The sequence below is a fragment of the Hylobates moloch genome, unplaced genomic scaffold, assembly GCF_009828535.3.
Source record: "Hylobates moloch isolate HMO894 unplaced genomic scaffold, HMol_V3 SCAFFOLD_18, whole genome shotgun sequence".
Taxonomy (NCBI): Eukaryota; Metazoa; Chordata; class Mammalia; order Primates; family Hylobatidae; genus Hylobates; species Hylobates moloch.
In genome coordinates, this window is record NW_026652293.1 from 69100915 (window position 1) to 69126531 (window position 25617).

The window sequence follows — 25617 nt, forward strand, 5'->3', positions numbered from 1 at the left end:
ATTAAATGAAGTCTGAGAGTTGCTTCAAAATGAACCAGTGGTGGGGAGGAAGTGGGTGAGCTGTAGGTGAAACAAGATTGGCCATGTTGATAATTGCTGGAGCTGGGCGATGAAAGCACAGGTATTTATCACACCATCTCTCTACTTTTGTGTATTTTTTTTGTTTGGTTTTGGTTTTGGTTTTAAGGAGCAGAGAGTTTAACAGGCAAGAAAGTAAAGAGAAGGCTGCAGAAAGAAGCTCCCCCATACAGAGACAGAGGGAGGGGGGCTCCAAAGCCGAAAGAGGGGGTCCTCTTGCGTATGTTTTAAAATACTCCCAGATGAAATATTTTTGGAAGAGTACTTGGTTGGATTCAACAGCTTTTTTTTAATGTAAAAAAAACCCTCAATTTTTTTGCTTGCTCTAACGTGCCATAGAAATTCCTGAGGTTTCACTTGTTGCTTTATAATGAACTGTGTAAACACAAGCTGGAAGAGATTAGCTATGCGCAAGAAGGGTTGGTTAAATATTGAGACTGCCTTGCTGAGGGAAGCCTTTTAATCTCAGTAATTTTGCAAGAGAAAAGATAACAATGAACACTACATTAAACATCATTCTTTTGCACTTTGCTAAATATGTGTATGTAAATTACTGTCTGACTGTTACTGGATATATACAGCATATACATATGCACTTTTTTTACTTTTTTATTTTTGAACGGAGCTTGCTCTGTCACCTAGACTGGAGGGCAGTGGCGCAGTCTCGGCTCACTGCAATCTCCGCCTCCCAGGTTCAAGCTATTCTCCTGTCTCAGCCTCCAGAGTAGCTGGGACTACAGTCGCCCACCACCACTCCTGGCTAATTTTTGTATTTTTATTTATTTTTTAAATTTTTATTTTTAATTTTTTTTTTTGAGACAGAGTCTCGCTCTGTCGCCCAGGCTGGAGTGCAGTTGTGCAATCTCGGCTCACTGCAAGCTCCGCCTCCCGGGTTCACGCCATTCTCCTGCCTCAGCCTCTCCGAGTAGCTGGGACTACAGGCGCCCGCCACCACGCCCTGCTAATTTTTTGTATTTTTTAGTAGAGACGGGGTTTCACCGTGGTCTTGATCCCCTGACCTCGTGATCTGCCCGCCTCGGCCTCCCAAAGTGCTGGGATTACAAGCGTGAGCCACCGCACCCGGCCAATTTTTGTATTTTTAGTAGAGACATGGTTTCACTATGTTGGCCAGGCTGGTCTCAAACTCCTGACCTCGTGATCCATCTGCCTCGGCCTCCCAAAGTGCTGGGATTACAGGCATGAGCCACCGTGCCCGGCCCATATATATACTATTTATACATTTTTAGTATCATTTTGCCTTTACATTTTACGTAATTTCAGATACATTTTCCTCATAGCAAATAATTCAGCGTTTTTTGGTACTAACATCATAGTCTGTAAGCCATTCAAAAACTGTATTTCACAAAATAGGCTATCTCATCCTTTGAGCTATTGAGATGAATTAATTTATACTCCTCCTAAGATCCCTCTCATCACTAAGATTCTTTTATTTTATGACAAAACCATAGTTCTAGAAGCTTGTTTCTCCCACCTGAAAAGACTGGATTTGGGACGTGATCCTGTAGAACTTCAGAGGTAAGCCTGGTGAATCTGATCATGGGGGTCTGGAGGGTGAAAAAAAAGAGTTTGGTGCTCATGGATGGGGCTACTATTGGGGTGTAGGGGAGATTAGGTCAAAGCAAGAGGATTCAAAGGATAAGTGAATTCCTTTAGACTGGGGAAGATAATCGGAAGAGGTAGAAGGCACTGTGCATGACATTTCCTGGGGAAGCAGATATATGTATAAAGATGTGAGTGTTGTGGTTTTGTAAAGAATGCATTCCTGAAGTTGTCGCATAATTTAAAACCTACATATTTTGATTAATTTTCTCATGAGAATAGCAGGGTATGTGTTCTCAGCGCTCACAAATGTATAATCCATTGTGGCAAATTTTTGCTTTCATATTTTTTTTATCATTATTGTCACAGGTTCTGTGACAGAGTTCTGGTTTCTAAATTCACCGCATACCAAGGCAGTTCTTTAAAGTTCTTGATACTGTTTTATCCTATCTAACTTGTATTCCAAAATTATTGAGTTGGGGCACATTTTCCCAGCACTTAGCACCGCTATTTCATGGATGGTTGGAGAGGGGGGTCCAAAAATTGTAAAATTATGTTAACAAAAATAACACAGCAACAAAATAATAAGCAAAATCACTGCCAGAGTATTCCTTGGCTTGAAACAATACGGTTCACATCAATAGAATATGGCATCTATTTCTGTTTAATCAGTTAACCCTGCTAAGTAGCAAGAGCTTACAATTCATGTCTAAAATCATGATTTTTTTACTAGTTTTTTAAAAAATGTGGGCTATATATATATAATTTAACATTTTGCTTATAAGACTTAATTTTGCCTGGGTATGGTGGCTCATGCCTGTAATCCTAGCACTTTAGGAGGTTGAGGCAGGAGGATTGCTTGAGCCCAGGAGTTCAAGACCAGCCTGGGCAACATGTGGGACCCCATCACTACCAAAAAAAAAAAAAAAAAATTTAGTCAGGCATGGTGGTATGCACTTGTAGTCCCAGCTACTTGGGAGGCTGAGGTGGGAGGATCACTTGAGCCCAGGAGGTCACGCCTGCAGCCAGCCATTATTGTACCACAACACTCCAGCCTGGGTGATAGAGTGAGACTCTGTCTCAAAAAAAAAAAAAAAAAAAGACTATTTCTAAATGTGTGGCTATATTATACCATATAAATGTGGCTTCTTGGGCAAGGAAAGAGGACAATATAGATGAAAAAGAAATTGATCCTACCGGAAGTGATCCTTTTATCTGCATAACTCTCAGGCAGTGTGGCAAATAATTTGCAATATCTACTCTATTGTTCTGAAACTAGTTTTCGCAACTTTTATTGGGAACACCATCCCCTCTCCTGCACGATCAGTGTCTCCTCTCCACGGATCATTCACATGAGTGAAGTCAGTGGCGCGCTGGTAAATGTTTAAGATCTTGTTCTTTGGGGGAAAAAGTTCCTAAGTTATAGCAGTTGCCCTGGATAACTTCAAGGTATCAACGTGGAAGTTATGTACAAAATTGGCTGTCACAAGCCAGTATGAGCTAACACCAACATACCACCCAGTGTTCTTCAAACTTCAGGTCACAGCCCGTTAGTGGGGCTTGCAAACATTTTAGTGGACTATAAGCAGCATTTTTTTAAAAATGAAAAAAGTAGATTGTTTTACACATAACAGGAGTATTGTTTTGTACAAAATTTTTTTTTTTTTTTAGACACAGTTTCACTCTGTCACCCAGGCTGGAGTACAGTGGTACAATCTCAGCTCACTGCAACCTCGGCCTTCTGGGTTCAAGCGATTCTCATGCCTCAGCCTCCCGAGTAGCTGAAATTACAGGCACGTGCCACAAGGCCCAGCTAACTTGTATTTTTAGTAGAAACAGGGTTTCACCATGTTGGCCGGCTGGTCTCAAACTCCTGACCTCAAGTGATCCACCTGCCTCGGCTTCCCAAAGTGCTGGGATTACAGGAGTGAGCCACTGCGCCTGGTCAAAATTTTTGTTTTTGTAATTTTAAGCACGTATGTAGTAAGTCTCAATGGAAATGTAATTCTTATGGCAGGTCACTTGAAAAAAAAAAAAGCTTAAAAGTCGCCAGTGTAGTATCTTCTTTTTCAAAAGAAAAACAACACAAGAAAACCTGACTCTCCCCTTTGCTCCACTGCTTCCTCAGCTATAATGCTGATTCTCCACTTCTCCTCACAGCAAAGATTTTTGAAATCTTTACAGTCATGGTTCCCACCAGTTCTTCACCTCCCACTTCAGAGTCCGCCATGACTTCACATTCCTAAGCCCAGTGCTCACTTCCGTCTTCCTTAGCCTGTCAGCACACTTGGCACAACAGGCTGTTCCTACTTCTTTGGCATCTGTGACATCACTCAGCAAATTCCCCTGGTTGTCCCTTCTCAGTCTCATTTGTTGGCGTTGTCTTATCTCCCCAGGGCTGTCCGAGGTGATTTTCTCCCTCTACTGTCCTAGGTGGCGCCATCCAGTCCCATGATGTCGTATCATTCTCCCCTCATGCTTCAGCCATGCTGGTTGGTGGCCTTTGTTTCGTGAACACATTGAATGCATTCTCAAGACCCTCAGGGACTTTGCAGGAGCTGCTCGCTAAGGCTGGAATGCTCTTCCCCACCATCTTATCTTCCTATGGCTGTTTCCTTTCTTTCACTCACCAGCAGCTTAAACTTTGACTCCTCTGAGAGACTTTCCTTGTCACCCAACTAAGGTTGGCACTCAGGTGCTCCCAATTTAATCTTCTCTAAAACACATCACTGTGTGTGTCCTCAACTAGACTGTAAGCTTCCTTGAAACAAGAACAATCAAGGATGCCCTCATGGAGTTTATAGTCTTATGATGGGTGAAGTAACATAAAATAAAAAGGCACTTTATATAGTATATTAGCATGACAAATGTTAGCCAGAGATAAAGCAAGGAAGAGTTGATAGGGAGTGTGTATGAGTGTGTTTTTGGAGAGTGTTTGCAATTTTAAATATTGGTGGTCAGGAAGGGCCCCACCGAGAACTGACATTTGAGTAGGCTTGGAAAGGGAAAAGGAAATACTGAGTAAAGATTTTAGGACGGGAGTGTGACAGGCCTGCTAGGAGAACAGCAAAGTCGGTGTGGCTCTTGCAGAAAGAGTGAGAAGGAAAGTAGTAGGAGATAAAGTCACAGTGTGTGAGGACTGGGGCAGATCATGAAGTGCTCCTGTAAGAACTGGATCTTTACTCAAAGAATGAGCAAAAATTAGTAGACGGTTGGCCAGATGTGGTGGCTCACACCTGCAATCCCAGGTTACAGGAGGCCTAGGCGGGCGGATCACTTGAGGTCAGGAGTTGGAGACTAGCCTGGGCAACATGGTGAAATCTCGTCTCTACTAAAAATACAAAACTTAGCTGGGCATGGTGGTGTGCACCTGTAGTCCTAGCTACTCAGGAGGCTGAGGCACATGAATCACTTGAACATGGGAGGCGGAGGCTGCAGTGAGCCGAGACTGCAACACTGCACTGCACTCCAACCTGGGCGACAGAGTGAGACTGTCTCAAAAAAATAAGTAGGTTTTAGTACAGGATTAACATGATCTGAATTATGTTTTGTCATGATCTCTCTGGCTGCTGTGTTGAGACTAAATTGCAGAGGGGCAAGGGAAAAATAGGGAGACCAATTAGGGTACTGCAGTAATAATGTAAGAGGTGTATGACTCTATCTAGAAGGGCCCATGAGGTCCTTTGCATGCTAGTATTCTTTACTGCTGTGCCTGGCCATGATAGGCATTCAGTGAATATTTGCTTATTTAAAATAACACACTGGGCTAATTGAACAACACTGCCAAATGAGGGAGATATTTCTAGGAATAAGTTCTTAGGATTTATGAACATTTTAATCCAGATTTTCTTTGTTAACTCTGCTCTCTGGCCCTTTTACTCAGCCCCATTTGCACCTAAAAATGACTTACGAAAGAAACACAGCATTTATGTGTACTTATTTCAACTTACTTTAGCTTTGTAAAGAAGTACTAGGTTGACTCAGGGCCCAGCTTGGTGTCTCACGCCTGTAATTTCAGCATTGTGGGAGGCCAAGGCAGGAAGAGATTGTGAGCCCAGGACTTTGAGACCAGCCTGGGCAACACAGTGGACCCTGTGTCTACAAAAAAATTTTAAAAATTAGCTGGGCATAGTGATGTGCGTCTGTAGTCCCAGCTACTCCTGAGGCTGAGGTAGGAGGATCATTTGAGGGAAACCCTGTCTCAAAGTGGCGGGGCGGAGGGAGACTCAGGCAGAATTGTGAAGATATTCAATTGCTCCTGACTTTATCAATAATCTAACATTTCAACCTAACACTGATATCTATTTTATGCAAAGCGTTTCACTATGCACTGGGGACTGTATAAGACAAGTTCCTTTTCTCAAACTACAGTCAAGTTGGATAGATAAAACACACAACACACACCAAAAGATAACTATAAATCCAAGGCAGTGTACGTCAAGGGTAAATTCACCTATTCAAATTGGATCTTGAGAAGTGCATCAAGCTTGGAAAACGGGTAAGGAGGAGAGAAAAGCAACAGTGAATCAGAACATGAGTTCCCAGTTATGGGACTTGTAATGAATTCCTCAATTAAAATAAAAAATAATGAAAACAAAAGCCAGGGAGGAGAAAGCCCACGTTGGTGACACTAAAATATATCTTTCCAAACAAATGTGGATAAAAGCCAAGTAGAGAAGATGCGAACTTTGAGGTCCCTAAAACAAAACAGACAGTAAGCAGCCAGCCATTCCAAGTGGCTGACATGACCTTGTTTAACTTTATTTGTATTTGTGGCTGGAGTTTTTACAGCCAATAGGTCAAACTATCAGTCAGTGTAGGGCCCTGAGAAGTTGGGTATTTATGGAACATCTAATACGCACAGAATTGTGCTCCATACTGCTTAAACTGTTCCCTAAGTGTCCAATTTGGAGAAGACACCCACATACAGGATAACTGGCGAGTGACGCGGAGTGGCTGCGAGTCCAAGTTATCACTAACGGATGGGGAGCTTGGGCTGGGCACAGTCCAGCGTACTGAACCCTTCCCCCACCGTTTCATCTACATCCAGAGGTGTGTACTGTCAGAAAGCAGCGCCTTCAAGTCTCTTCTGACACTGTCTGGACTCCGATCCGAGGCAGACGAGGAAGCTGAGAAAACCCTGGCGTTGACCCCGTGGAACTGGGCGCCCCGGGAAGGCCAGGGCTGGGTCCAGGCAGGCGGGGCCTGTGCGGTGACCACCCTGGTCCTGAAAAGTCCCAGCTCCGAGCGCCCTCCCTCCTAGACCTGGAGGCCTGGAACAGCTAGGTGGACGTCGGCCCTCTTGCTGCGGAAGACAAAGCCTTTCTCTTCTTTCCTTCGCATTTTCCTACCACCTCCCACCCCACTCCGCCTTCGGGGCAAAGGCAGCCAGATCCACCCAGGACACATTCTTTGTCCTTATCCCTCTGTGCTCGTCCCACAGCAAGCCAGTCGCGGTCCAAGGCTCCAGAGGCTGTGCAGGAGGCCGAGCTGGGTGGCGGTCAGCGGCGTGTCCCTGTCCAAAATCCAGCAGAGCCGCCAGGGACGCCCCAAACACAGAAGGCGGGGCGCGGGGAGGGTGGGGAAACCACAGCAGTAAGGCGCGCGAGCCGGGAAGTGAACGAGGACTGATTCCTGTCGCTTCCCGTAGCCGCCCACGGACGCCAGAGCCGGGAACCCTGACGGCACCTAGCGGCTGACAAACAACCTGCTCCGTGGAGCGCCTGAAACACCAGTCTTTGGGTGAGTCGCGCGACCCCCGGCCTCGGGTGGCGGGGCAGTCGCTAGGGGCGTGGCTGCTCTGAGGGTCTCGCCAGTGGAGGATGGCATTCGGATGTCACGGCTCCTAAATCACAATTTGATGGGTGGGACAGTGTCCAGTCCACCCCGACCCGCAGGTCCTCACCACGGCAGAGCCGGGGCTGGGTGGCGGGGACGCTGCCTCTGCAGGCGAGGCGCTCCGGGGCATAAGGGATTATCAGGAGTCGCGGCCTTTCTGGGACATCCCTGGCTGGGGTCAGGCTGTTTGCCCTGGGGTGTCTCCTCGCTGCAAACCCACCCCACCTGGGCTGCTTTCTCACCTGTTCCCTCCTAGCCTGAGGCCGAGCGCCACCTCCAAGTGGAGGAATCTGGGGAAGCTTCCTTCCCGGAATTTGTAGTGACAGTGGAGTGACCTCCATTGCTTTCCCTGCCTCTAACACGGTCTTTAGGATGCCGAGTCATTTGACTGCAGTATTAAACATTACGAAGCGCAAGTCATGTGACTTCCTTTGACCGTACGTGAAACTTGTGATGGCTTCTTGTGATGCATATGAAGTGTTCATGCTGGCGGGACCTGTCCCTGGGGATACTTCGGGGGTTGCGTGATTTAATGCAAGCCGATGGCTTAAATTGGGTCACTCGCTGGTAATTATACATGTATATGGCAACTCGGCATCCATTCTTTTTGCTCTTGTTCTTGCTTCCTGAATTGAGTCACGGAGCCAGAGTTTTGAGGTTTTGACTAACGAATTAATGACATAGGGCTATATTTAGGTGGTAAACCAAGAGGGATACAGTTTTTTTTCTTAATAAAGAAAAAGTGATAGATTTGATCGGTGTGTATTGTTGGTGTGCAGTATAATGACAGAATTGCTGGAAGTAAAATACAGGAAGCTCTAGTTTCATTTCCCCTTTAGTTCTGCTTAAAGTCGAGTTTTTCCTGGAGCTATTAAATGTAGTGTAGTGTCCATGGGTGCTTTGATCTTAAAAAACATGGCTGATGCTTTCCAACACTCCCCTGCCCTGTGATTTTTTTTTTTTTTAAGCAACAGAGAAAACTGTATCTTAATAGTATTAAAAGTATTGGATTTTTCCCTACTTTGATTTGTTTAAATTGGAGGAGGAAGAGCAATTCTTTTTATTCACAATAATAATAGCTAACATAGTTCTTACTCTTTTGCTATTTTGTTAACTCAATCCTCAGAACAAACCAATGATGTGAATTACTGTAATTATTCTCATTTTATGGAAAAGTTAAATGAATACCTCTGATAATTGTACAGGACTGTTTGATTAGTATTTGCCACTAATTAATTAATTTTTTTTTTCGTTCTGTTGCCCAGGCTGGAGTGCAGTGGCACAATCTCGGCTCACTTCAACCTCCGCCTCCCGGGTTCAAGCAATTCTCCTGTCTTAGCCTCCTGAGTAGCTGGGACTACAGGTGCATGCCACCACGTCCGGCTAATTTTTGTATTTTTAGTGGAGATGGGATTTCACCATATTGGTCAGGCTGGTCTCGAACTCCTGACCTCAGGTGATCCACCCGCCTTGGCCTCCCAAAGTGCTGGGATTACAGGCGTGAGCCACCGTGCCTGGCCTATTTTAGTATTTTTAATAATAAATTCCATGTTAGAAATTTTCTACTGATGTATTTTTTAAGTCAATATTTCCTACACTCACAATCTAAAATTATTTAGTATATGAGCACACTGGTAAGAATGGGAGGCAGATCTTTGATTGTAATAACATTCTATTATTTGGTAAATATCAGTAACATAATATATAATTTAAATTTTAAAATAGGATATGAAGAAAAATGCTACATGCTTACTCTTCTTTTCCTCTATTTTTACTTTACACAGGGCCAGTGCCTCAGTTTCAATCCAGGTAACCTTTAAATGAAACTTGCCTAAAATCTTAGGTCATACACAGAAGAGACTCCAATCGACAAGAAGCTGGAAAAGAATGATGTTATCCTTAAACAACCTACAGAATATCATCTATAACCCGGTAACTGATTTCTATAAGATAACTTTTTACCTATGCCAGGACAGATCCAATAGAATATTAATTATCCATTGGGAGACAGGGCAAGAATAAAAGCCAGTGAACATATTTAAAGCACCTACTATGTAATAGAGATGGTGGTGGCTGCTGACTACAAACAGCTCTTGTCCCCTAGTGGAGGAAGAAGTCACAATGATAATATGACATGATGAAACGGTGTTATGAACAGGGAATGTTTGGGTGAAGTGGAGGGAATGTCAACTTTTGGTGATGGGAGGAGGCTCAGCTAATCATAAATTGTAGTTTTTAAAGGAAAATGGATTTCTTACTCTACAAGTTTTTCATTTTCTTTTTTAGAGCTGTCCATGAGAAGTTAATGTCTCGATCTTTCCCTCAGCCTTTCAAATACTGCTTGGCACTTGAGCAGGGAAAATGTCAAAAGCCAATGGGGAGATGGAGAGTGTGAAGTAGTAAAGGTCTCATGCAGTTCAGGCTGGTCTTAGAACCCCTGAATGACTGTAATTGCTGGAAATTGCCCTGTAATCCTGAGCAGTAAAGAGCTTGTTTTAGTTTTATGTGGTGGTGAGAATCTTTAGGACTGTCTGGTTTCCACTTATCTGAAGCTGAATCCTGAATTGAGGTCTGAAAAAGGATAGCCACTTTTTTAGTAAACCCCCTAGAAGATTCTTGGGCAAAAGGAAGGGTGAGAATCCTTGAAATAAGGCCCTAAAGCAGTTTTGTTAGTGTGTGTGGGTTCAAGTTTTTGTCATTTACTTTGTAGCTGTAATTCCTTTTTCCCTAAGTTTTAATGTCATTGTGTAAGAATGAGGTATCGCTGCTGTATCAAGCAAAGTCAGTTTTAGGAGAAATAGCCTTTCAGTGGTAGTAAGTTTAAAAAAGATGACTTCCTGAAGTGGAAGCTTGTGAGACATTTAAGATGACTTTGCGCATGTTAGAGTTAAAAACATCTCAAGGTTGTAAACTGATTTCCTGCAAAGATCTTAAAAAAACAACAACAAACTAGGCTGCCTGCCAGGGGTGTCTGAAGTATCATCTTGGCTCAAGCTGGGAGAATGGATAAAGGTTACACTGTTCATTTCTGCCCTTCACACAGAAAAGAAGATAATTTTATAGGTAAAATTCCAGCGTATCTTGATTCTAGCATACTGATGATTCCTGTAGTTTCTGGGGTCAGTACTCTCAACTACTGAGGTGGAACAAAAATAAGTAGACTTCATTTCTTGAGGAAGGGGATCTGGAGAAGTCGTTGTGCTCTAGAGCAGAAAATGCCTTCAGTCCTGTGGCATGGCCTGGATGCTGTTCTGAGGATAATGCATTTCCAAGGGAGATATTTTTGGCAAATAGGTTTTTTCTCTTTCTTTTTAAATTTCTCTGTTTTATTATCAGTTCTCACAAAAGAGTAGGAAAGGTTAGAGGTAGACTGAACTGAATGGCAAAAACATTTTGCTCTGTCTTTAAATTTCACTACTGTAAAATATTTATAGTATTAAGGGCCCGTATTGCACTGAATTTCTCTCATTTGTAGCTAGTTGCCTTTTCAATGTTCCAAAAAAAAAGGCTATAAATAACTTAGTTATTTTATTTATTCAATTAATTTTTAAAAAAATTTTTTTGAGATATAGTTTCCCTCTGGTCACCTAGGCTGGAGTGAAATGATGCAATCTCGGCTCACTACAATTTCTGTCTCCCAGGTTCAAGCAATTCTAGTGCCTCAGCCTCCTGAGTAGCTGGGACTGCAGGCATGTACTACCATGCCTGGTTAATTTTTGTGTTTTTAGTAGATATGGGGTTTCACAGTGTTGGCCAGGCTGGTCTCAAACTCCTGACCTCAGGTGATCTGCCCATCTTGACCTCCAAAAGTGCTGGGATTACAGGCGTGAGGCACCGTGCCTGGCCAACTTAGTTATTTAAAGATAATCAATTAATATGTTTTATAAGCTAGACTTAGGAAAACTGTTTTCGGCTGGGCGCGGTGGCTTACGCCTGTAATCCCAGCACTTTGGGAGGCCGAGGCAAGTGGATCACGAGGTCAGGAGATCAAGACCAGCCTGGCCATGATGGTGAAACCCCATCTCTACTAAAAAATACAAAAATTAGCCAGGCGTGATGGCAGCCTCCTGTAATCCCAGCTACTCGGGAGGCTGAGGCAGGAGAATCACTTGAACCTGGGAGGCAGAGGTTGCAGTGAGCTGAGATGGTGCCACTGCACTCCAGCCTAGGTGACAGAGCGAGCTCCAAAAAAAAAAAAAAAAAAGCCCCCCCCACACACAAAACCTGTTTTCTTGAATCATGGTTGTTTTGTTACTGATAGGTTCAATGAGTAAATATATTTGTTGAGTGTCTGTTGTATTCTTTATTAGGCATTATAAACACACCACCACTTTTTAATTTTTTTTTTTTTTTTTTTTGAGATGGAGTCTCGCTCTGTCGCCCAGGCTGGAGTGCAGTGGCGCAATCTCGGCTCACGGCAAGCTCCGCCTCCCGGGTTCACGCCATTCTCCTGCCTCAGCCTCTCCGAGTAGCTGGGACTACAGGCGCCCGCCACCACGCCCGGCTAATTTTTTTGTATTTTTAGTAGAGACGGGGTTTCACCGTGGTCTCGATCTCCTGACCTCGTGATCCGCCCGCCTCGGCCTCCCAAAGTGCTGGGATTACAAGCGTGAGCCACCGCGCCCGGCCCACTTTTTAATTTTTATTTCATTAATGTTTCCAAATTTTTTAAGACAGAGGCTCGCTCTGTCACCCAGGCTGGAATGGAGTGGTGCAGTCTTACCCGACTGCAACCTCCACCTCCTGGGCTCAGCCTCGCAAATAGCTGGGACTACTGGCATGCACCGCCATGCCTAGCTAATTTTTGTATTTTTTTTGGTAGAGACAGAGTTTTGCCATGTTTCTCAGTCTGGTCAAGCACTCCTCCCGCCTCGGCCTCCCAAAGTGTTGGGATTACAGGCGTGAGCCACCATGCCTGGCCTATTTCTAATATTTTGGTCCACACTGGTGTTAGACCAACTGTCCACATTAAGTTTTCTTGGAAAAGATGAAGTAAATATTGTAACTGGCCTATGTATTTTTTTCCCTATTTAGTATATTTCTTTGACTAGTTCAACTGATAGAATTCCAAGACTTAAAAAAGTCAGGCTTTAAGGCTGGGCCAGAGGCTCATGCCTGTAATTCCAGCACTGTGGGAGGCCAAGGCTAGTGGATCACTTGAGCCCAGGAGTTCAAGACCAGCTTGAGCAACACAGTGAGACCTTGTCTCTCTATAAAAATACAAAAATTAGCTGGAGATTGTGGTGCACGTCTGTAGTCCCAGCTACGAGGAAGGCTGAGGTGGGAGGATTGCTCGTGCTCTGGAGGTTGAGGCTGCAGTGAGCTGTGAGTTTGACACTATGCTGCATTCTGGGTGATAGAGCAAGAACCATGCTCAAAAATAAAAATAAAAAGTCAGAGGCCAGGCGCTGTGGCTCATGCCTGTAATCCCAGCACTTTGGGAAGCTGAGGCGGGAGGATCATTTGAGGTCAGGAGTTCGAGACCAGCCTGAGTAACATAGTGAAACCCAGTCTCTACTAAAAATACAAAAATTAGCCAGGCATAGTGGCGGGGGCCTGTAATTCCAGCTACATGGGAGGTTGAGGCAGGAGAATCACTTGAACCGGGGAGGTGGAGGTTGTAAGCACTACATCCTGGGCCACAGAGAATTATTCAAAAAAAAAAGAGAAAAACAGCTTTTCTGTTTTTTTTTTAAGAGACGGAGGCTTGCTCTATTGCCCAGGCTGGAGTGCAGTGGTGCGATCTCGGCTCACTGCCACCTCCGCCTCCTGGGTTCTAGCAATTCTCCTGCCTCAGCCTCCCAAGTAGCTGGGGCTACAGGCGCACACCGCCAAGCCCAGCTAATTGTTCTTTTGTATTTTAGTAGAGACGGGGTTTCACCATCTTGGCCAGGCTGGTCTCGAACTCCTGAGTTCAGGCAATCCGCCCGCCTCGGCCTTCTAAAGTGCTAGGATTATAGGCATGAGCCACCGCGCCTGGCCACTTACTTTTCTTTCTATTCAATTTGAATTAATAATTTGGAAGACAGTATCTTTACTTCATACCAGGAATGCTGTCAGTGAAATTTCTTGTTTGGCAGTTCATTATCTACCTATATATTTAATTTTGCTATTGTTTATAGAGTTCTTAAGATACGATTAAATGCTAGCTGGTTAAGAAATTATTTAGAAATGAAACAGAATTGGTTGTTACTCCAAGTTAATAAGCCGCTTGTCAACATGAATCCTGCCTGGTACACCGTTTTCTTAGGAACCTTGCTTCCATGTTTATCCTTTTCTGCTTAGTATTCTAAGTACCTCCCTTTTTACCTTACAATTTAGTCTTAAAACACAACACAGTCAAGTCTTAGTCTTTTGTAACCTGTGAGGTCCCTTCCAGCCTTTGTGCTGTTTTTCTTCTTTTTTCGCTGCCTGCCTTCCTGAGAGTGGATTTCCTTGCTAAGGCTCTGCCCTCTGATTTTTCACTCTCTTAATTTCTTTCTTGGTTTTACTAGTGAAATTTTGTCTTTAATGTCTCTTTCTTTTATGTCTTTACCAATCACTCGTAGATTTTTTTTTCCATATGTATCCAGTTCCAGCCTTTCACCTAATGTGAACCTCCAACTCTCAGATGCTCAGCCAGCCCTTCAAGAGTAGGAGTTTAAAACCAAACTTGCATCTTCCTTCCCAAACCAGCTTTCCTCCTGCAGTTTTCTGCAGCAGCATCCTTCTGCTGTTTAACTTTTGCCTCCTCCCTTGTTTCCTAACACCCAAGAGTTGGAAGATAGTCTGTCTTCAAAATTTTAAACTACATTTATGTCCAAACCAGTGGCTTTTCCCTTTTTTAAAAAAATTTTCATTAAAAAAATTTAAAGATAATATGTGCAAATCATTTTTTAAAAATTCAAACAGTATTTAAGAGTTTCAGTGAAACATGCATTTTCCTTCTACCCTGGTACTTAGTTTTACTCCCCAAGGGCAATCACTTTTTACTGGTTTTTAAAAATATATCCTTCCTGAGATAGTTATGAATATCCAAAAGTGTGTGTTGTGTATATCACCTTTTATATATCCTATCTCTTTACATGCATGCATTTTACTGTGTAAACTGTTTTCTACCCTGCTTTTTCTATTTGACCTATTTTGGAAATGTCAGTTTATTTAGAACTTCCTCATTTATTTTGACAGCTGCATAATTAGTAGTAAAACTTATGTAAGCAGTCCTTTGTTAAGGGCTGTGTCTTTTTGCGATTATATCCGGTGCTATAGTGTACATCCTTGTGTGTGCATCTTGGTGTGCCTGTGCTAAGTATTTCTGTAGGATAAATCTGTAAAAGTGGAATCACTAGGTCAAAGAGTATGATCCATTTTCTTATTTATTTTATTCATTTATTTTTGAGACAGAGTCTTGCTCTGTTGCCCAGGCTGGAGTGCAGTGGCATGATCTTGGCTCACTGCAAGCCCCGCCTTCCGGGTTCACACCATTCTCCTGCCTCAGCCTCCGGAGTAGCTGGGACTACAGGCACCTGCCACCCACGCCTGGGTAATTTTTTTGTATTTTTAGTAGAGACGGGGTTTCACTGTGTTAGCCAGGATGGTCTCGACCTCCTGACCTCGTGATCCAACCATCTCAGCCTCCCAAAGTGCTGGGATTACAGGCACGAGCCACCGCGCCTGGCCCCATTTTATTATCTTTATTTGCTTGGATCCTTCTTAGCTTTTTCAATGTTAGAGATATTGACAGTTGTCCTCTTACTGAAATTGATAAATCCATTGACTGCCTTGATATTATTGCCCTGGACTGATGGATTCTTCTCTCTCCGTTCTCTTCTCACCCCATGTTGATGTTCCCAAGGTCACACCCAGTTTTGATGACTCACCAGCATAGAGTTGTACTTGTGGCTATGATTTATTGCAGTGAAAGGATATAGAGCAAAATTGCAAAGGGAAAGGCACATAGGGTGAATTCCAGGGGAAACCCAGTGCAAGTTCCAAGGTCTCCTCCCACTGGAGTCACATAGGATGTGCTTCCATCCTCCAGCAATGAGCTGTGACAACACTTGTGAAATGCTGTCTGCCAGGGAAGCTCATCAGAGACTCAGTGCCTAGGGTTTTTACTGGAGGCTGGTCACATAAGCACCCTTGCACATATCAAAAAATTCTAGTCTCCCAGAAGGAAAGCAGGTGTTTAGCATAACCATATTATTTGCATGAACAGTTCAGGTGCAGGAAATCCCCGTTATCAGTTAGGCTGGTGGGTGCCCTTCTAAAATCCCAAGTTCCTAGACACCAGCCAGGGGCCTGCCTTGTAAGGAGGCCTTTCAAGGACAGCAGTCAGGCCTGCCAATGTTAATTCTTCTCTGCATACCTCCTAATTTTAGAAACCACCGAGCCTTTGCTGCCTGACCTGTCCTGCTTTTCAATTTCTTTATCTACTTTGACATCTTTACAAATGATCTTTACCCTGACTTTTAAATGTGTGCTCTGGCCATTCACCTAGCGTGTTGTTCTGAGTCTCCAAGTCTTCTTAGCAGATTTGCTCTTAGATTTGCTCTTAGATGTTCTGCCAATGCTTCACACCAAGTGTTACAAACTAAACTCATCATCTTCCTCCTGAAACCTGTCTCCCAGGCCAGGTGCAGTGGTTCACACCTGTAATCCCAGTACTTTGGGAGGCCGAGGTGGGTGGATCACCTGAGGTCAGGAGTTCGAGACCAGCCTGGCCAAATTGGTAAAACCCCATCTCTACTAAAAATACAAAAAAATTAGCTGGGCATGGTGGCAGTCACCTGTAATCCCAGCTATTCAGGAGGCTGAGGCGGGAGAATCGCTTGAACCTGGGAGGCGGAGATTGCAGTGAGCCGAGATCATGGCATTGTACTCCAGCCTGGGCAACAAAAGTGAAACTCCATCTCAAGGAAAAAAAAAAAAAACCTGTTTTCCCCCCAGCTTTGTCATGTATTTAGTGGCCTTATGTAGACAGTTTCCTTTGAAACATCTCTTGGACTTCTCTGCTCTTCCAGGGCCATGGCCACTGACCTGGAATGTGTCCTTATCGCTTCACGCCAGGCTTATGGCAGCAGTCAGTCACCCAGATGACCTCCTGACCTCTGGCTTATTTCACCCCCACTGAACTGTTGTTCCTAAACACTTCTTTCGTATGTCACTCTAAAATCTGACCCTGGCCTTACCTGTTTTTAACCACTCCCTGACTACGTGCTGAGAGAAGATGGGTCTTGTCTTTTCCTGCCTCTCTGCTTTTATAAACTGCCATTTCTACCTGAAGTGGCAACTGAAATCATACCTTCTTCATAAACTGTCTTTGGCTACCTCAGTTAGAATTCCTTATCCCATTTTCCTGAAGCATGTCTTTGACTCTTCTTTACTGCTCCCCCACCCCTTTTTTTTTTTTTTGAGACTGAATTTTGCTCTTATTGCCCAGGCTGGAGTGCAATGGCCCGATCTCGGCTCTCTGCAACCTCCGTCTCCTGGGTTCAAGTGATTCTCCTGCCTCAGCCTCCTGAGTAGCTGGGATTACAGTCATGTGCCACCATACTGGGCTAATTTTGTATTTTTAGTAGAAATGGGGTTTCTCCATGTTGGTCAGGCTGGTCTTCAACTCCCAACCTCAAGTGATCTGCCCACCTTCGCCTCCCAAAATGCTGGGATTACAGGTGTGAGCCACTGCACCCGACCCTCATTTTTTTCTTTAAAGATGTTGAATTGGTCGGGGTTTGTAGGTACAAGCAACAGAAGCCAACTCTTTAAACAGAAAAGGAATTTGCTAAGTGATAGTGCAGAGTTCTCAGAATCTCTAGCAGGATGAAGAACCAGGCTTGGAGAATAGGTAGCCACAGATACACAAGCATGCTGTAGGACCGTTCCCATGAAGAGGCATCTGTTGTCGCCACTGGACACGGATGGTACTGTGTCTCTGCTACTCTACCAATGCCACTGCTCTCTCTGACCCCAGATGTAGCTCCCTCTGACGCTGGATGCAGCTCCCTCTGACCCTGGATGCAGCTCCCTCTGACGCTGGATGCAGCTCCCTCTGACCCTGGATGCAGCTCCCTCTGACCCTGGATGCAGCTCCCTCTGACCCTGGATATAGCTGCCTCTGACCCCGGATGTAGCTTTCTCCAACCCCAGATATAGCTGCTGCCCCCTTGCCAGTGTGAATACTGCATCATTGTGGCTTCTTCTTGTCACTGGTTCTTACTTAGTATCTGAGCTGGAAGTTCTAATTGGCAGTTTTGTCACCTGCTCTGACCTTGTTGCAGTCTAGATGAGGTCTGATGTTCATAAGGTAGGGGATTTTCAGATAGGGAAAGGGATACCAATTTTCAACAGCCAAATAGAGTATCACCTTTTCACTCTATGTTTCCTGGGTGTCTGACTCTTACGCTTCTTTCTAGCTGCAGTCTGCCTAATAGAGAGCCTTGCATTTAATCATCAAAAAGCCAAAGCAATATGAATCAGCAAGGGTGTTTTGGCAAATAACACCAAACCTGACTGTGGCGTAAGCTTGTGGTATTGTCTCCAGTGTGATCAGATCTGTGTTTTAATTTTTTAAATGTAAATTAATAATGATCTGTGAATCACCAAAGTAGCTGCGAGTAGCCTAGAAAACAATGAATGTCCTCCATTTTCACAGAAGCCATATAGTCCTGGGTTAAATGAGTCGGCAGGCAGCAGGGCACTGTGTCTCATAGTTAAAAAAAAAAAAAAATTACTGAAGTAATGCAGGATCTTTTCTGAAGTAGAAGGCATGATGAACCCAGAAAACTAAAGCAGCAAGTGGCCACCGTTCTTAGCACAGTTGTTTCTCAAACTGGAACAACCTATGAACAGTTGTGAACAAGGTATTAGAAGTGATGGGGGCCGGGTGCGGTAGCTTATCCCAAAGCTCATTACCTCCCAAAGCAACCCCAGCACTTTGGGAGGATCACTTTGAGCCCAGGAGTTCCAGACCAGCCCAGCCAACATGGCAAAACCCCCTCTCCCTAAAAATAAAAAAAAAATAGCTGGGCATGGTGGCATGTGCCTGTAGTCCCAGCTACTTGGATGGTTGAGGCAGGAGAATCGCTTGAACCTGGGAGGCGGAGGTTGCAGTGAGCTGAGATCGTGCCACTGCACTTCAGCCTGGGGGATAGAGTGAGACTCTGTCTCAAAAAAAAAAAAAAAAAAAAAGTGATGGGAATAGTTTGTTTTGTCTCAAAAAGCTTCCAACGCTAAAATGAAACATGTAATTAAAAATATTTTTCTGGTTATAAAAATATCGATGCTTATTATAGACATCTGCAAAGTATGAAAATATATGAAGAAAAAATTAAAATCCCATCACCCCCCGTGAAAACTATTGTTATTTTTGTCGGATTTATTTAGTGTTTTTCCTTTTCTTTTTTTAATTTTTAATTTTTTTGAGTATGTAGTAGGTATATCTATGGGGGGATATTTTGATACAGGATACAGTGTGTATTAGCAAGGTTTTCTTTTTAATGTTTATTTAGTTTAGATCATACTATGTATGACTTTAGATTACTTTCTCACTTATATTACTAACATTTGTGTTATTAAATATTCTGCATAAAGAATTTTAAGATGAAATTTGATGTTATAAAAACTTCTCATTTTATTAAGAGATTAATGCTATGAAACATGTTGCTATATATTCTTGGAACCAGCTGTGACCCAAAGGATCAATGTAGGGATGTAGGTCCTTCCCCATTCTCTACACACAAAATCAGCTACTCTGATGTGCAGCTGTAGCCCCAGTCTACACTGTCTGTTGTATTTTTTGTTTTCTGGTGTCATGTGCCTCCCACCCTGCTCCTAGCAATTTCCATGACAACAAATAGATAATTGGCTTCCATAATTTCTCATCTTATTGCCTAAGGCAACAGAGAGCTGTGGGCTCAGCTTGCGGTTCAGCAGCTGCTTTGTTGCCTCTCCTCTGTATGTGTGAGGCCTGCCAGAGCCCACTTTCCAGACAGGTGAGAGTTCATTCATTCACCATGCAATTACCGATCGCCTCTTGACCTCTGTCCTGGGGAGGTAAAGGTGATGAGCCAGTCCTGCCCCATGCAGCTCACAGTCTAGGCAAAGCTACACGCAAACAAACAGAATCCCAAGTGCTATCATGAACCCTCTGAGAGGGGCTGACTCAGCAGCCCAGGGAGCTTGAAGAAGGCTCCACAGAGGAGGCTGTGCCTCAAGTCGATTTCAGTTTAGGAGCCACCAATTTATAACCACTTTTCTGTGGCCCATTTTATTTCTTATTTCTTGACAATCAGAAGTACCTTGGGTAGGTCGTACTATGCACATCATAATTTGGGTGAGCTTGGTGTGAGGCTTAACGGTGTGTGGGCTGTACATCCTGGTCAGATGCTCCAGATGGAGGCAGACGGTTGTGATGCAGGAGAGGCAGCCACATAGCACAGGTCCCCAGCCGGTGGACTGGGAGGACAGTGTAGACATCTCTGGGGAAGGGGAATGACAAGATCTGGCAGTGTGGCAGGTCCCAGAAAAAAAGGGCTGGGTTCTGGGCAGTGAGGGTGCAGGTTGAGACCTGAATACTGGGTGGAGCCAGCTGTCAGAGCCCACGCCTGCAGACTGGACTGGTCCAAGGCAGGTGGATGCCGTGTCTTGAAGACCCACAGGCACCCACTCATCCTCATGATCATGCAGTTCTCTGGTTTCTAACCGTGCAGTCTGGGTTGCAGTCTGGGAGTCCAGCAGAGAAGAGCAGGCCCTGGAATCCCAGGTGTGGGGGCGTGGCTTAACTTGGAGCTTCCTTCAGAGGCAGTGAGTGCTTGTCATTGTCTCTGTCAGCATTGGCTTTGGGCCTAGTGTGGCCTTGAACCTTCTGTTGGGATCAGCAGTGGAACAGTAGGAAAAGGAATGAGTAGACATGGCATTGCAACAATTTTTTTCTGTTAGAATTATCATATTAAGCAGAAGTTTTGCTTCACAAACTCTCAGCCAAATACAAATACTGTGAATGGTATTTACCTTGTGTCTCTTTCCAAAGAACTCATAGTGGTTTGCAGCTATTGCAAATATCCTGGCCATGCGGTTCCTTTTTATAGCTGTTTGAATAGGAAAGATAACTTGGAAAATGCTGGATTCTGAGCAGATTTATGTGCAGCCTTAAAGAGTGTAGTTTTTCTCTATCAATAATGAGTTTGGGTTGTAATTGCTTAGTAAGTAATTTTGTTTATGTAAACGTACATTTGTTAAAATTTTTTTTCTTAGGTAATCCCGTATGTTGGCACCATTCCTGATCAGCTGGATCCTGGAACTTTTATTGTAATACGTGGGCATGTTCCTAGTGACGCGGACAGGTAAAATCACTGTGCTAAAGGAAGGAGCATGAATAACCTGTCTTTCGTGATTGTGGAATGATAACAAAGAGTAAGGTGGGAGAGACCATTTGATACTTTGAGGCCCAATTAGCTTTCATCAGCAGCCCTGGCCAAGGTGCTGAGGAGACTGGAGTGAATGACTAAATAAAGGTTATTGGGATTTATTTCATTGCTGTAAGTCTGATTTCAGTATAGAAAATTAGAACTGTCAGCTGGATGTGGTGACTTATACATACTTTTCCAGCACTTTAGGAGGCCCAGGCGGGAGGATTGTTTGAGGCCAGGAGTTTGAGACCAGCCAGGGCAACACAGTCAGACCCCCATCTGTAAAAAAAAAAAAAAATTTTTTAAATTAACTGGGCATAGTGGTGTGTGCCTGTAGTCCAGCTACTCAGGGGCTGAGGTAGGAGGATCACTTGAGCCCAGGAGTTTGAGGTTGCAGTGAACTGTGATCAAGCCACTGCACTACAGCCTGGATGACAAATAAAAGAATTAGATATGTCATTAAAGAAAGGAATTGTGGTCAGATGACAGGGACAGTCTAGTTGTAGTCTGACATTCCCACAGCATCACAGATCTAGTTCAGATGGTTTTACTGAATACTTGCTTTGGATACAAGCTGTGGTATCATTAGTGTTGGGCTCAGCTCTGTGTACCTAACACCTGAAGAGCAGTGGTTTAAGATGTGAAAATTAAGTCTCAAGGAGACAGCCCAGGCCTTTTCAGTTAACTCCTTCAAGTCGTTAGAGAAGTAGACTCCTTCCAGCTCACCACTCTGCTATCTTGAGAGTGAGGTGAGGTCCCCTTTCCCATTATCCTTGGCAGCTAGATTTCCAGCCCTCACCTCTGTGCTTTGGGTAGCTGGATGGGTGCATGTGTTTGCAGGGAAACAGAGATGGACAAAAGGCAAGTGCTTGCTGACTTTTAAGGCAGTTTCCAGTAGTCTTCCCTGAGCACTTCACTTCCATCTTATCAGCAGAGCTTTAGCTGCACAGGTAGGCCTAGCTGCAGGGGAGGCTGGGAAAGGTAGGTTTTTATTCTGGGCAAATTCAGACCCAGTTCAAACTCAGGGGCTGTGTTACTGAGGAAGATGGAAAAGAAGATTAGGCAGCCAGCTCTTTAGGCCTCATAGTGAATGAACGAGGAGGGATTGGTCAGTCCCTTGTCACTGGGCCTGGAGTGTAGTGCCTGCTGGGCCTTTACTGGTGGATTTCCTTTCTGAGCACTCATGGGGCCCCTGTGTCTTCCCTCATATAGATTCCAGGTGGATCTGCAGAATGGCAGTAGCGTGAAACCTCGAGCCGATGTGGCCTTTCATTTCAATCCTCGTTTCAAAAGGGCCGGCTGCATTGTTTGCAATACTTTGATAAATGAAAAATGGGGACGGGAAGAGATCACCTATGACATGCCTTTCAAAAGAGAAAAGTCTTTTGAGATTGTGATGATGGTGCTGAAGGACAAATTCCAGGTGGGTTTTGGAGAGGGACAGGCTGAGTCCTCATTAGTGAGCAGGAGTGCACAGGGCCGCTTTTCACATTTGTGAGCCCAGCCTTGTATTTCCTACACCTGAGATATAGTTTGTTTGGCTTTGTAGTCTTTCTCCATAAAAGGACCAGGAAGGCACCTAAATGTGAGATGTGGCACCACTACTCTCCAGCCAGTTGTTGCCATGCAGAAATATGGTCCACTGTGACCAGATCTTTTTATTAGATCCTATTTCTCCTAGCAGGGCTGAGTTCCGAATTGACACAGTATTATGTTCATGATGGGAGGGTAAGTTATAATATAACCGCCACCACCCGAAGAGCTAACAAGGGCAATCCCAGCGTAGAAATCAGAAGGGTTTTGCAAATTCAAGTCTTGCCACAAGACAGTTCCGTAGGATCATGAGATTTTAGACCCAGAGGAGATCCTGGAAATCCTTGATGTCAGTTCCATCTCCGGCTTCCTGTCGTGTCTTATACCTAGCGTGTATGTGTACAGTTGAATTTGGTCCCAGAGGCTCTTACACCTGCTGGCCCTCCGGCCTGTGGAGCTTTCCCACAGTAGAGGTTTGTACCAACGGAGAGAAGACTCGCATGCCTCTGGCGCAGATCCTTTCTGATCTTCCGGATACTGCTCCCGCCTGAAAATCCTTCTGAATCTCCCAAACTCCATTCACCTCTCCCTTCTCTGGCCTTTTGAGCCCGTGTCTGTATCATTCTTTTTAACAGTTTTAACAGTTGTGCTTTGGCTTTATGTGTCTATTTTGCCTCCACAATGGGATTTTAAGCTCCTTGAGTCAGAGACTATATTGTATGCTGCTTGCGTTTTCTGCCTATAACCTAACGTGGTACCTGGCATTTGAGAGGGAGGGAAGAGGAGCCTCGTAGAGTGCTGAGGACCTGAAGCTACTTTCTCGTCATCTTACTGTAGTCTGTTGAGGTAGAGATTGTTCCTACTTCAGAATAAGAAAACCGAATTCAAGTATGTTGGGTAACTTGTCCATATTAGTTTATTTAGCAAAGTCAACAGATTTTGAGTGTCTGCCACATGGGTGGTCTCCAGGGACAGTGTTGTGGGGAGCTCACAGGCAGATCTTTAACCTGGGTTCACAATCTCCAGGGCACCTGTGCCTGGGCTTCCAGATGACCTTCAAACCCGGATGTCTCAAATGTATGCAGAGGCGCACACAAGCACACGCACATATATTTATGACTGCATGTTTGTCTGGGGAGAGACAGTTCCTGGTGCTTAATCAAATCAGGAACTCAAAAGAAGTTCGGAAGCACTGCTAGTGTTTTGGGTGCTTTCGGTTACAATTTGGTCAGATGTGTGTGGAGACCTGTGGGAACAGGTATAAAACTGGACACGAGGAAACATTTAAATTTGGATAATAAGTTAACTTATTAACTGTTTTTTTTTTGGTGGTGGGGGGGGCGGTGCTCTGTCTTCTGTATCTCTCTAGGTGGCTGTGAATGGAAAACATACTCTGCTCTATGGCCACAGGATCGGCCCAGAGAAAATAGACACTCTGGGCATTTATGGCAAAGTGAATATTCACTCAATTGGTTTCAGCTTCAGCTCGGTGAGTGGCCTTCCACAGCTTGGGGTCTTTTATGAGGATGGTTTCTGATGAGATGGTAGAAAAAAAATCTTCAAATAACACTTCTATTGACACAAAAAGGACGTATCTCCCTGACTGTAGTATTAATGTTTTGGAAGTGAACTGTTCACACTAGCAGAAGGCTGTTTATCAGCCAGGGCTTCATTGTCTGTAGGATCTCAAACCTTAGTGTGGTTTTAATAAAACACACACTGTTTTTAGCTGGGTAGCAGCTATTTCCTTTGCATGGGTGTAAAATGGAGTATTTCTGTAAGACAGGTTCCCAGGCTGGGAGTGTCTGAGTCAAAGGGCACAGTCATGTGTTGCATAAGGACAGTTCAGTCAATGATGAACCGCATATACAACCGTGGTCCCATAAGATTGTCATATACTGTATTTTTACCATACCTTTTGTATGTTTAGATAAGTTTATATGCACAAATACTTGCCATCCTGCTGTGGTTGCCTACAGTATTCGGTACAGTGCATGCTGTACAGATCCAGGAGCTATAGGCCACACCCTACAGCCTAGGTGTGTAGTCGGCAGTACCATCTAAGGTTGTTAAGTAATGTTCTGTGATGTTTGCACGATGACAAAAGTCACCTAAGGACACATTTCTCAGAACATACCCCCTTCGTTAAGCAACACGTGACTGTGTTTGCACTGAAAATTTTGATAGCTACTAACTCGCCCTTCACAAGGGTAAAAACAATTTGCACTCTCAACAGCCACCCTCCCACCTTCTTGTTAACATTACAACTTATTCTCTGTAATGTTTGCCAATCTGATGGGGGGCGGAAAGGACCCCAGTGTCAAGTATATTTTTGGATCATAGTTTTCAAGCATATTTTTAGTACCATTTATAATTTTTTTATATGTCAAACAGGTTATATATAGAAAATATTTTCTACTGGATGTTACAAATTAATCTTTATTATCTTTTCTCAGGATTTACAGAGCACCCAAGCATCTAGTCTGGAACTGACAGAGATAAGTAGAGAAAATGTAAATATTAAATCTTTTAATGAGCCACTGGTTTAAAAATGTTGTTTTAGCTGCCATGTTAATGAAGTGGCAAGAAGGCTGGGTTTTTGAAAATTATGCTTTTAGAACGCAAGTAATCATTTGAAAATTGAGATACTTGCAGTGCCAGGCAAGCAATAAGTTTTTGCTGATGATTCACCTGTCAGTTTATGTAACTGCCACTCACTGCTCTTACGTAAAAAGGACTCTCTCACTCTTAACTGCTGAATAGTACCGTTCTGGGGTATTTCTAAATATTGAACATCAGCCAGTGCACTGGCAAATGAACTTCCACGTGTATCTTCAACCCCTGGGAGAATAATTGCAATTTAAAAATGCACCGTTATTAATGGAGAAAGTGAGGTCTTACCGACTGGCACGTTCACACCTCACAGACAGAATAGAATCTCAGCATTCTGGGGGCACCCTGGAAAGGACAACTAAGACACGTTTGAAGTTCATGCAGTGCTGGGTGAACGTAGTGGCTCCGGCCTGTAGTCCCAGCACTTTGGCTGAGGTGGGAGGATTGCTGAGCCTAGGGTTTGAGGTCAGCCTGGGCCATATAGGGAGAACCCCATCTCTATAAAAAATTAAAAAATTATCTGGGCATGGTGGCGAATGGCTGTGATCCCAGCTTTGGGTGGCTGAAGTAGGAGGATGACTTGAGCCCAGGAAGTTGAGGTTGCGGT

General features: G+C 44.1%; 1 protein-coding gene across 7 annotated transcripts in view; it reads left to right on the forward strand.

Moving 5' to 3' along the window:
* The first annotated feature begins 1597 nt into the window (after positions 1 to 1597).
* Positions 1598 to 25617, forward strand: part of LGALS8 (galectin 8) — a 31032-nt gene continuing 7012 nt past the window's right edge. The window contains exons 1-7 of one of the 7 annotated variants that reach the window (XM_058430464.1): positions 1598 to 1614; positions 7289 to 7380; positions 9261 to 9408; positions 20710 to 20798; positions 22077 to 22287; positions 23767 to 23886; positions 24854 to 24910. In XM_058430464.1, coding sequence (XP_058286447.1) covers positions 9364 to 9408; positions 20710 to 20798; positions 22077 to 22287; positions 23767 to 23886; positions 24854 to 24910 — 522 coding nt within the window. In that variant the 5' untranslated portion in view covers positions 1598 to 1614; positions 7289 to 7380; positions 9261 to 9363. Of the gene's footprint in view, positions 1615 to 7252; positions 7381 to 7401; positions 7536 to 7958; positions 8044 to 9260; positions 9409 to 20709; positions 20799 to 22076; positions 22288 to 23766; positions 23887 to 24853; positions 24911 to 25617 lie in introns of those variants that run through there. The other 6 variants (XM_058430466.1, XM_032136305.2, XM_058430467.1 and 3 more) reach the window with 6 other exon arrangements.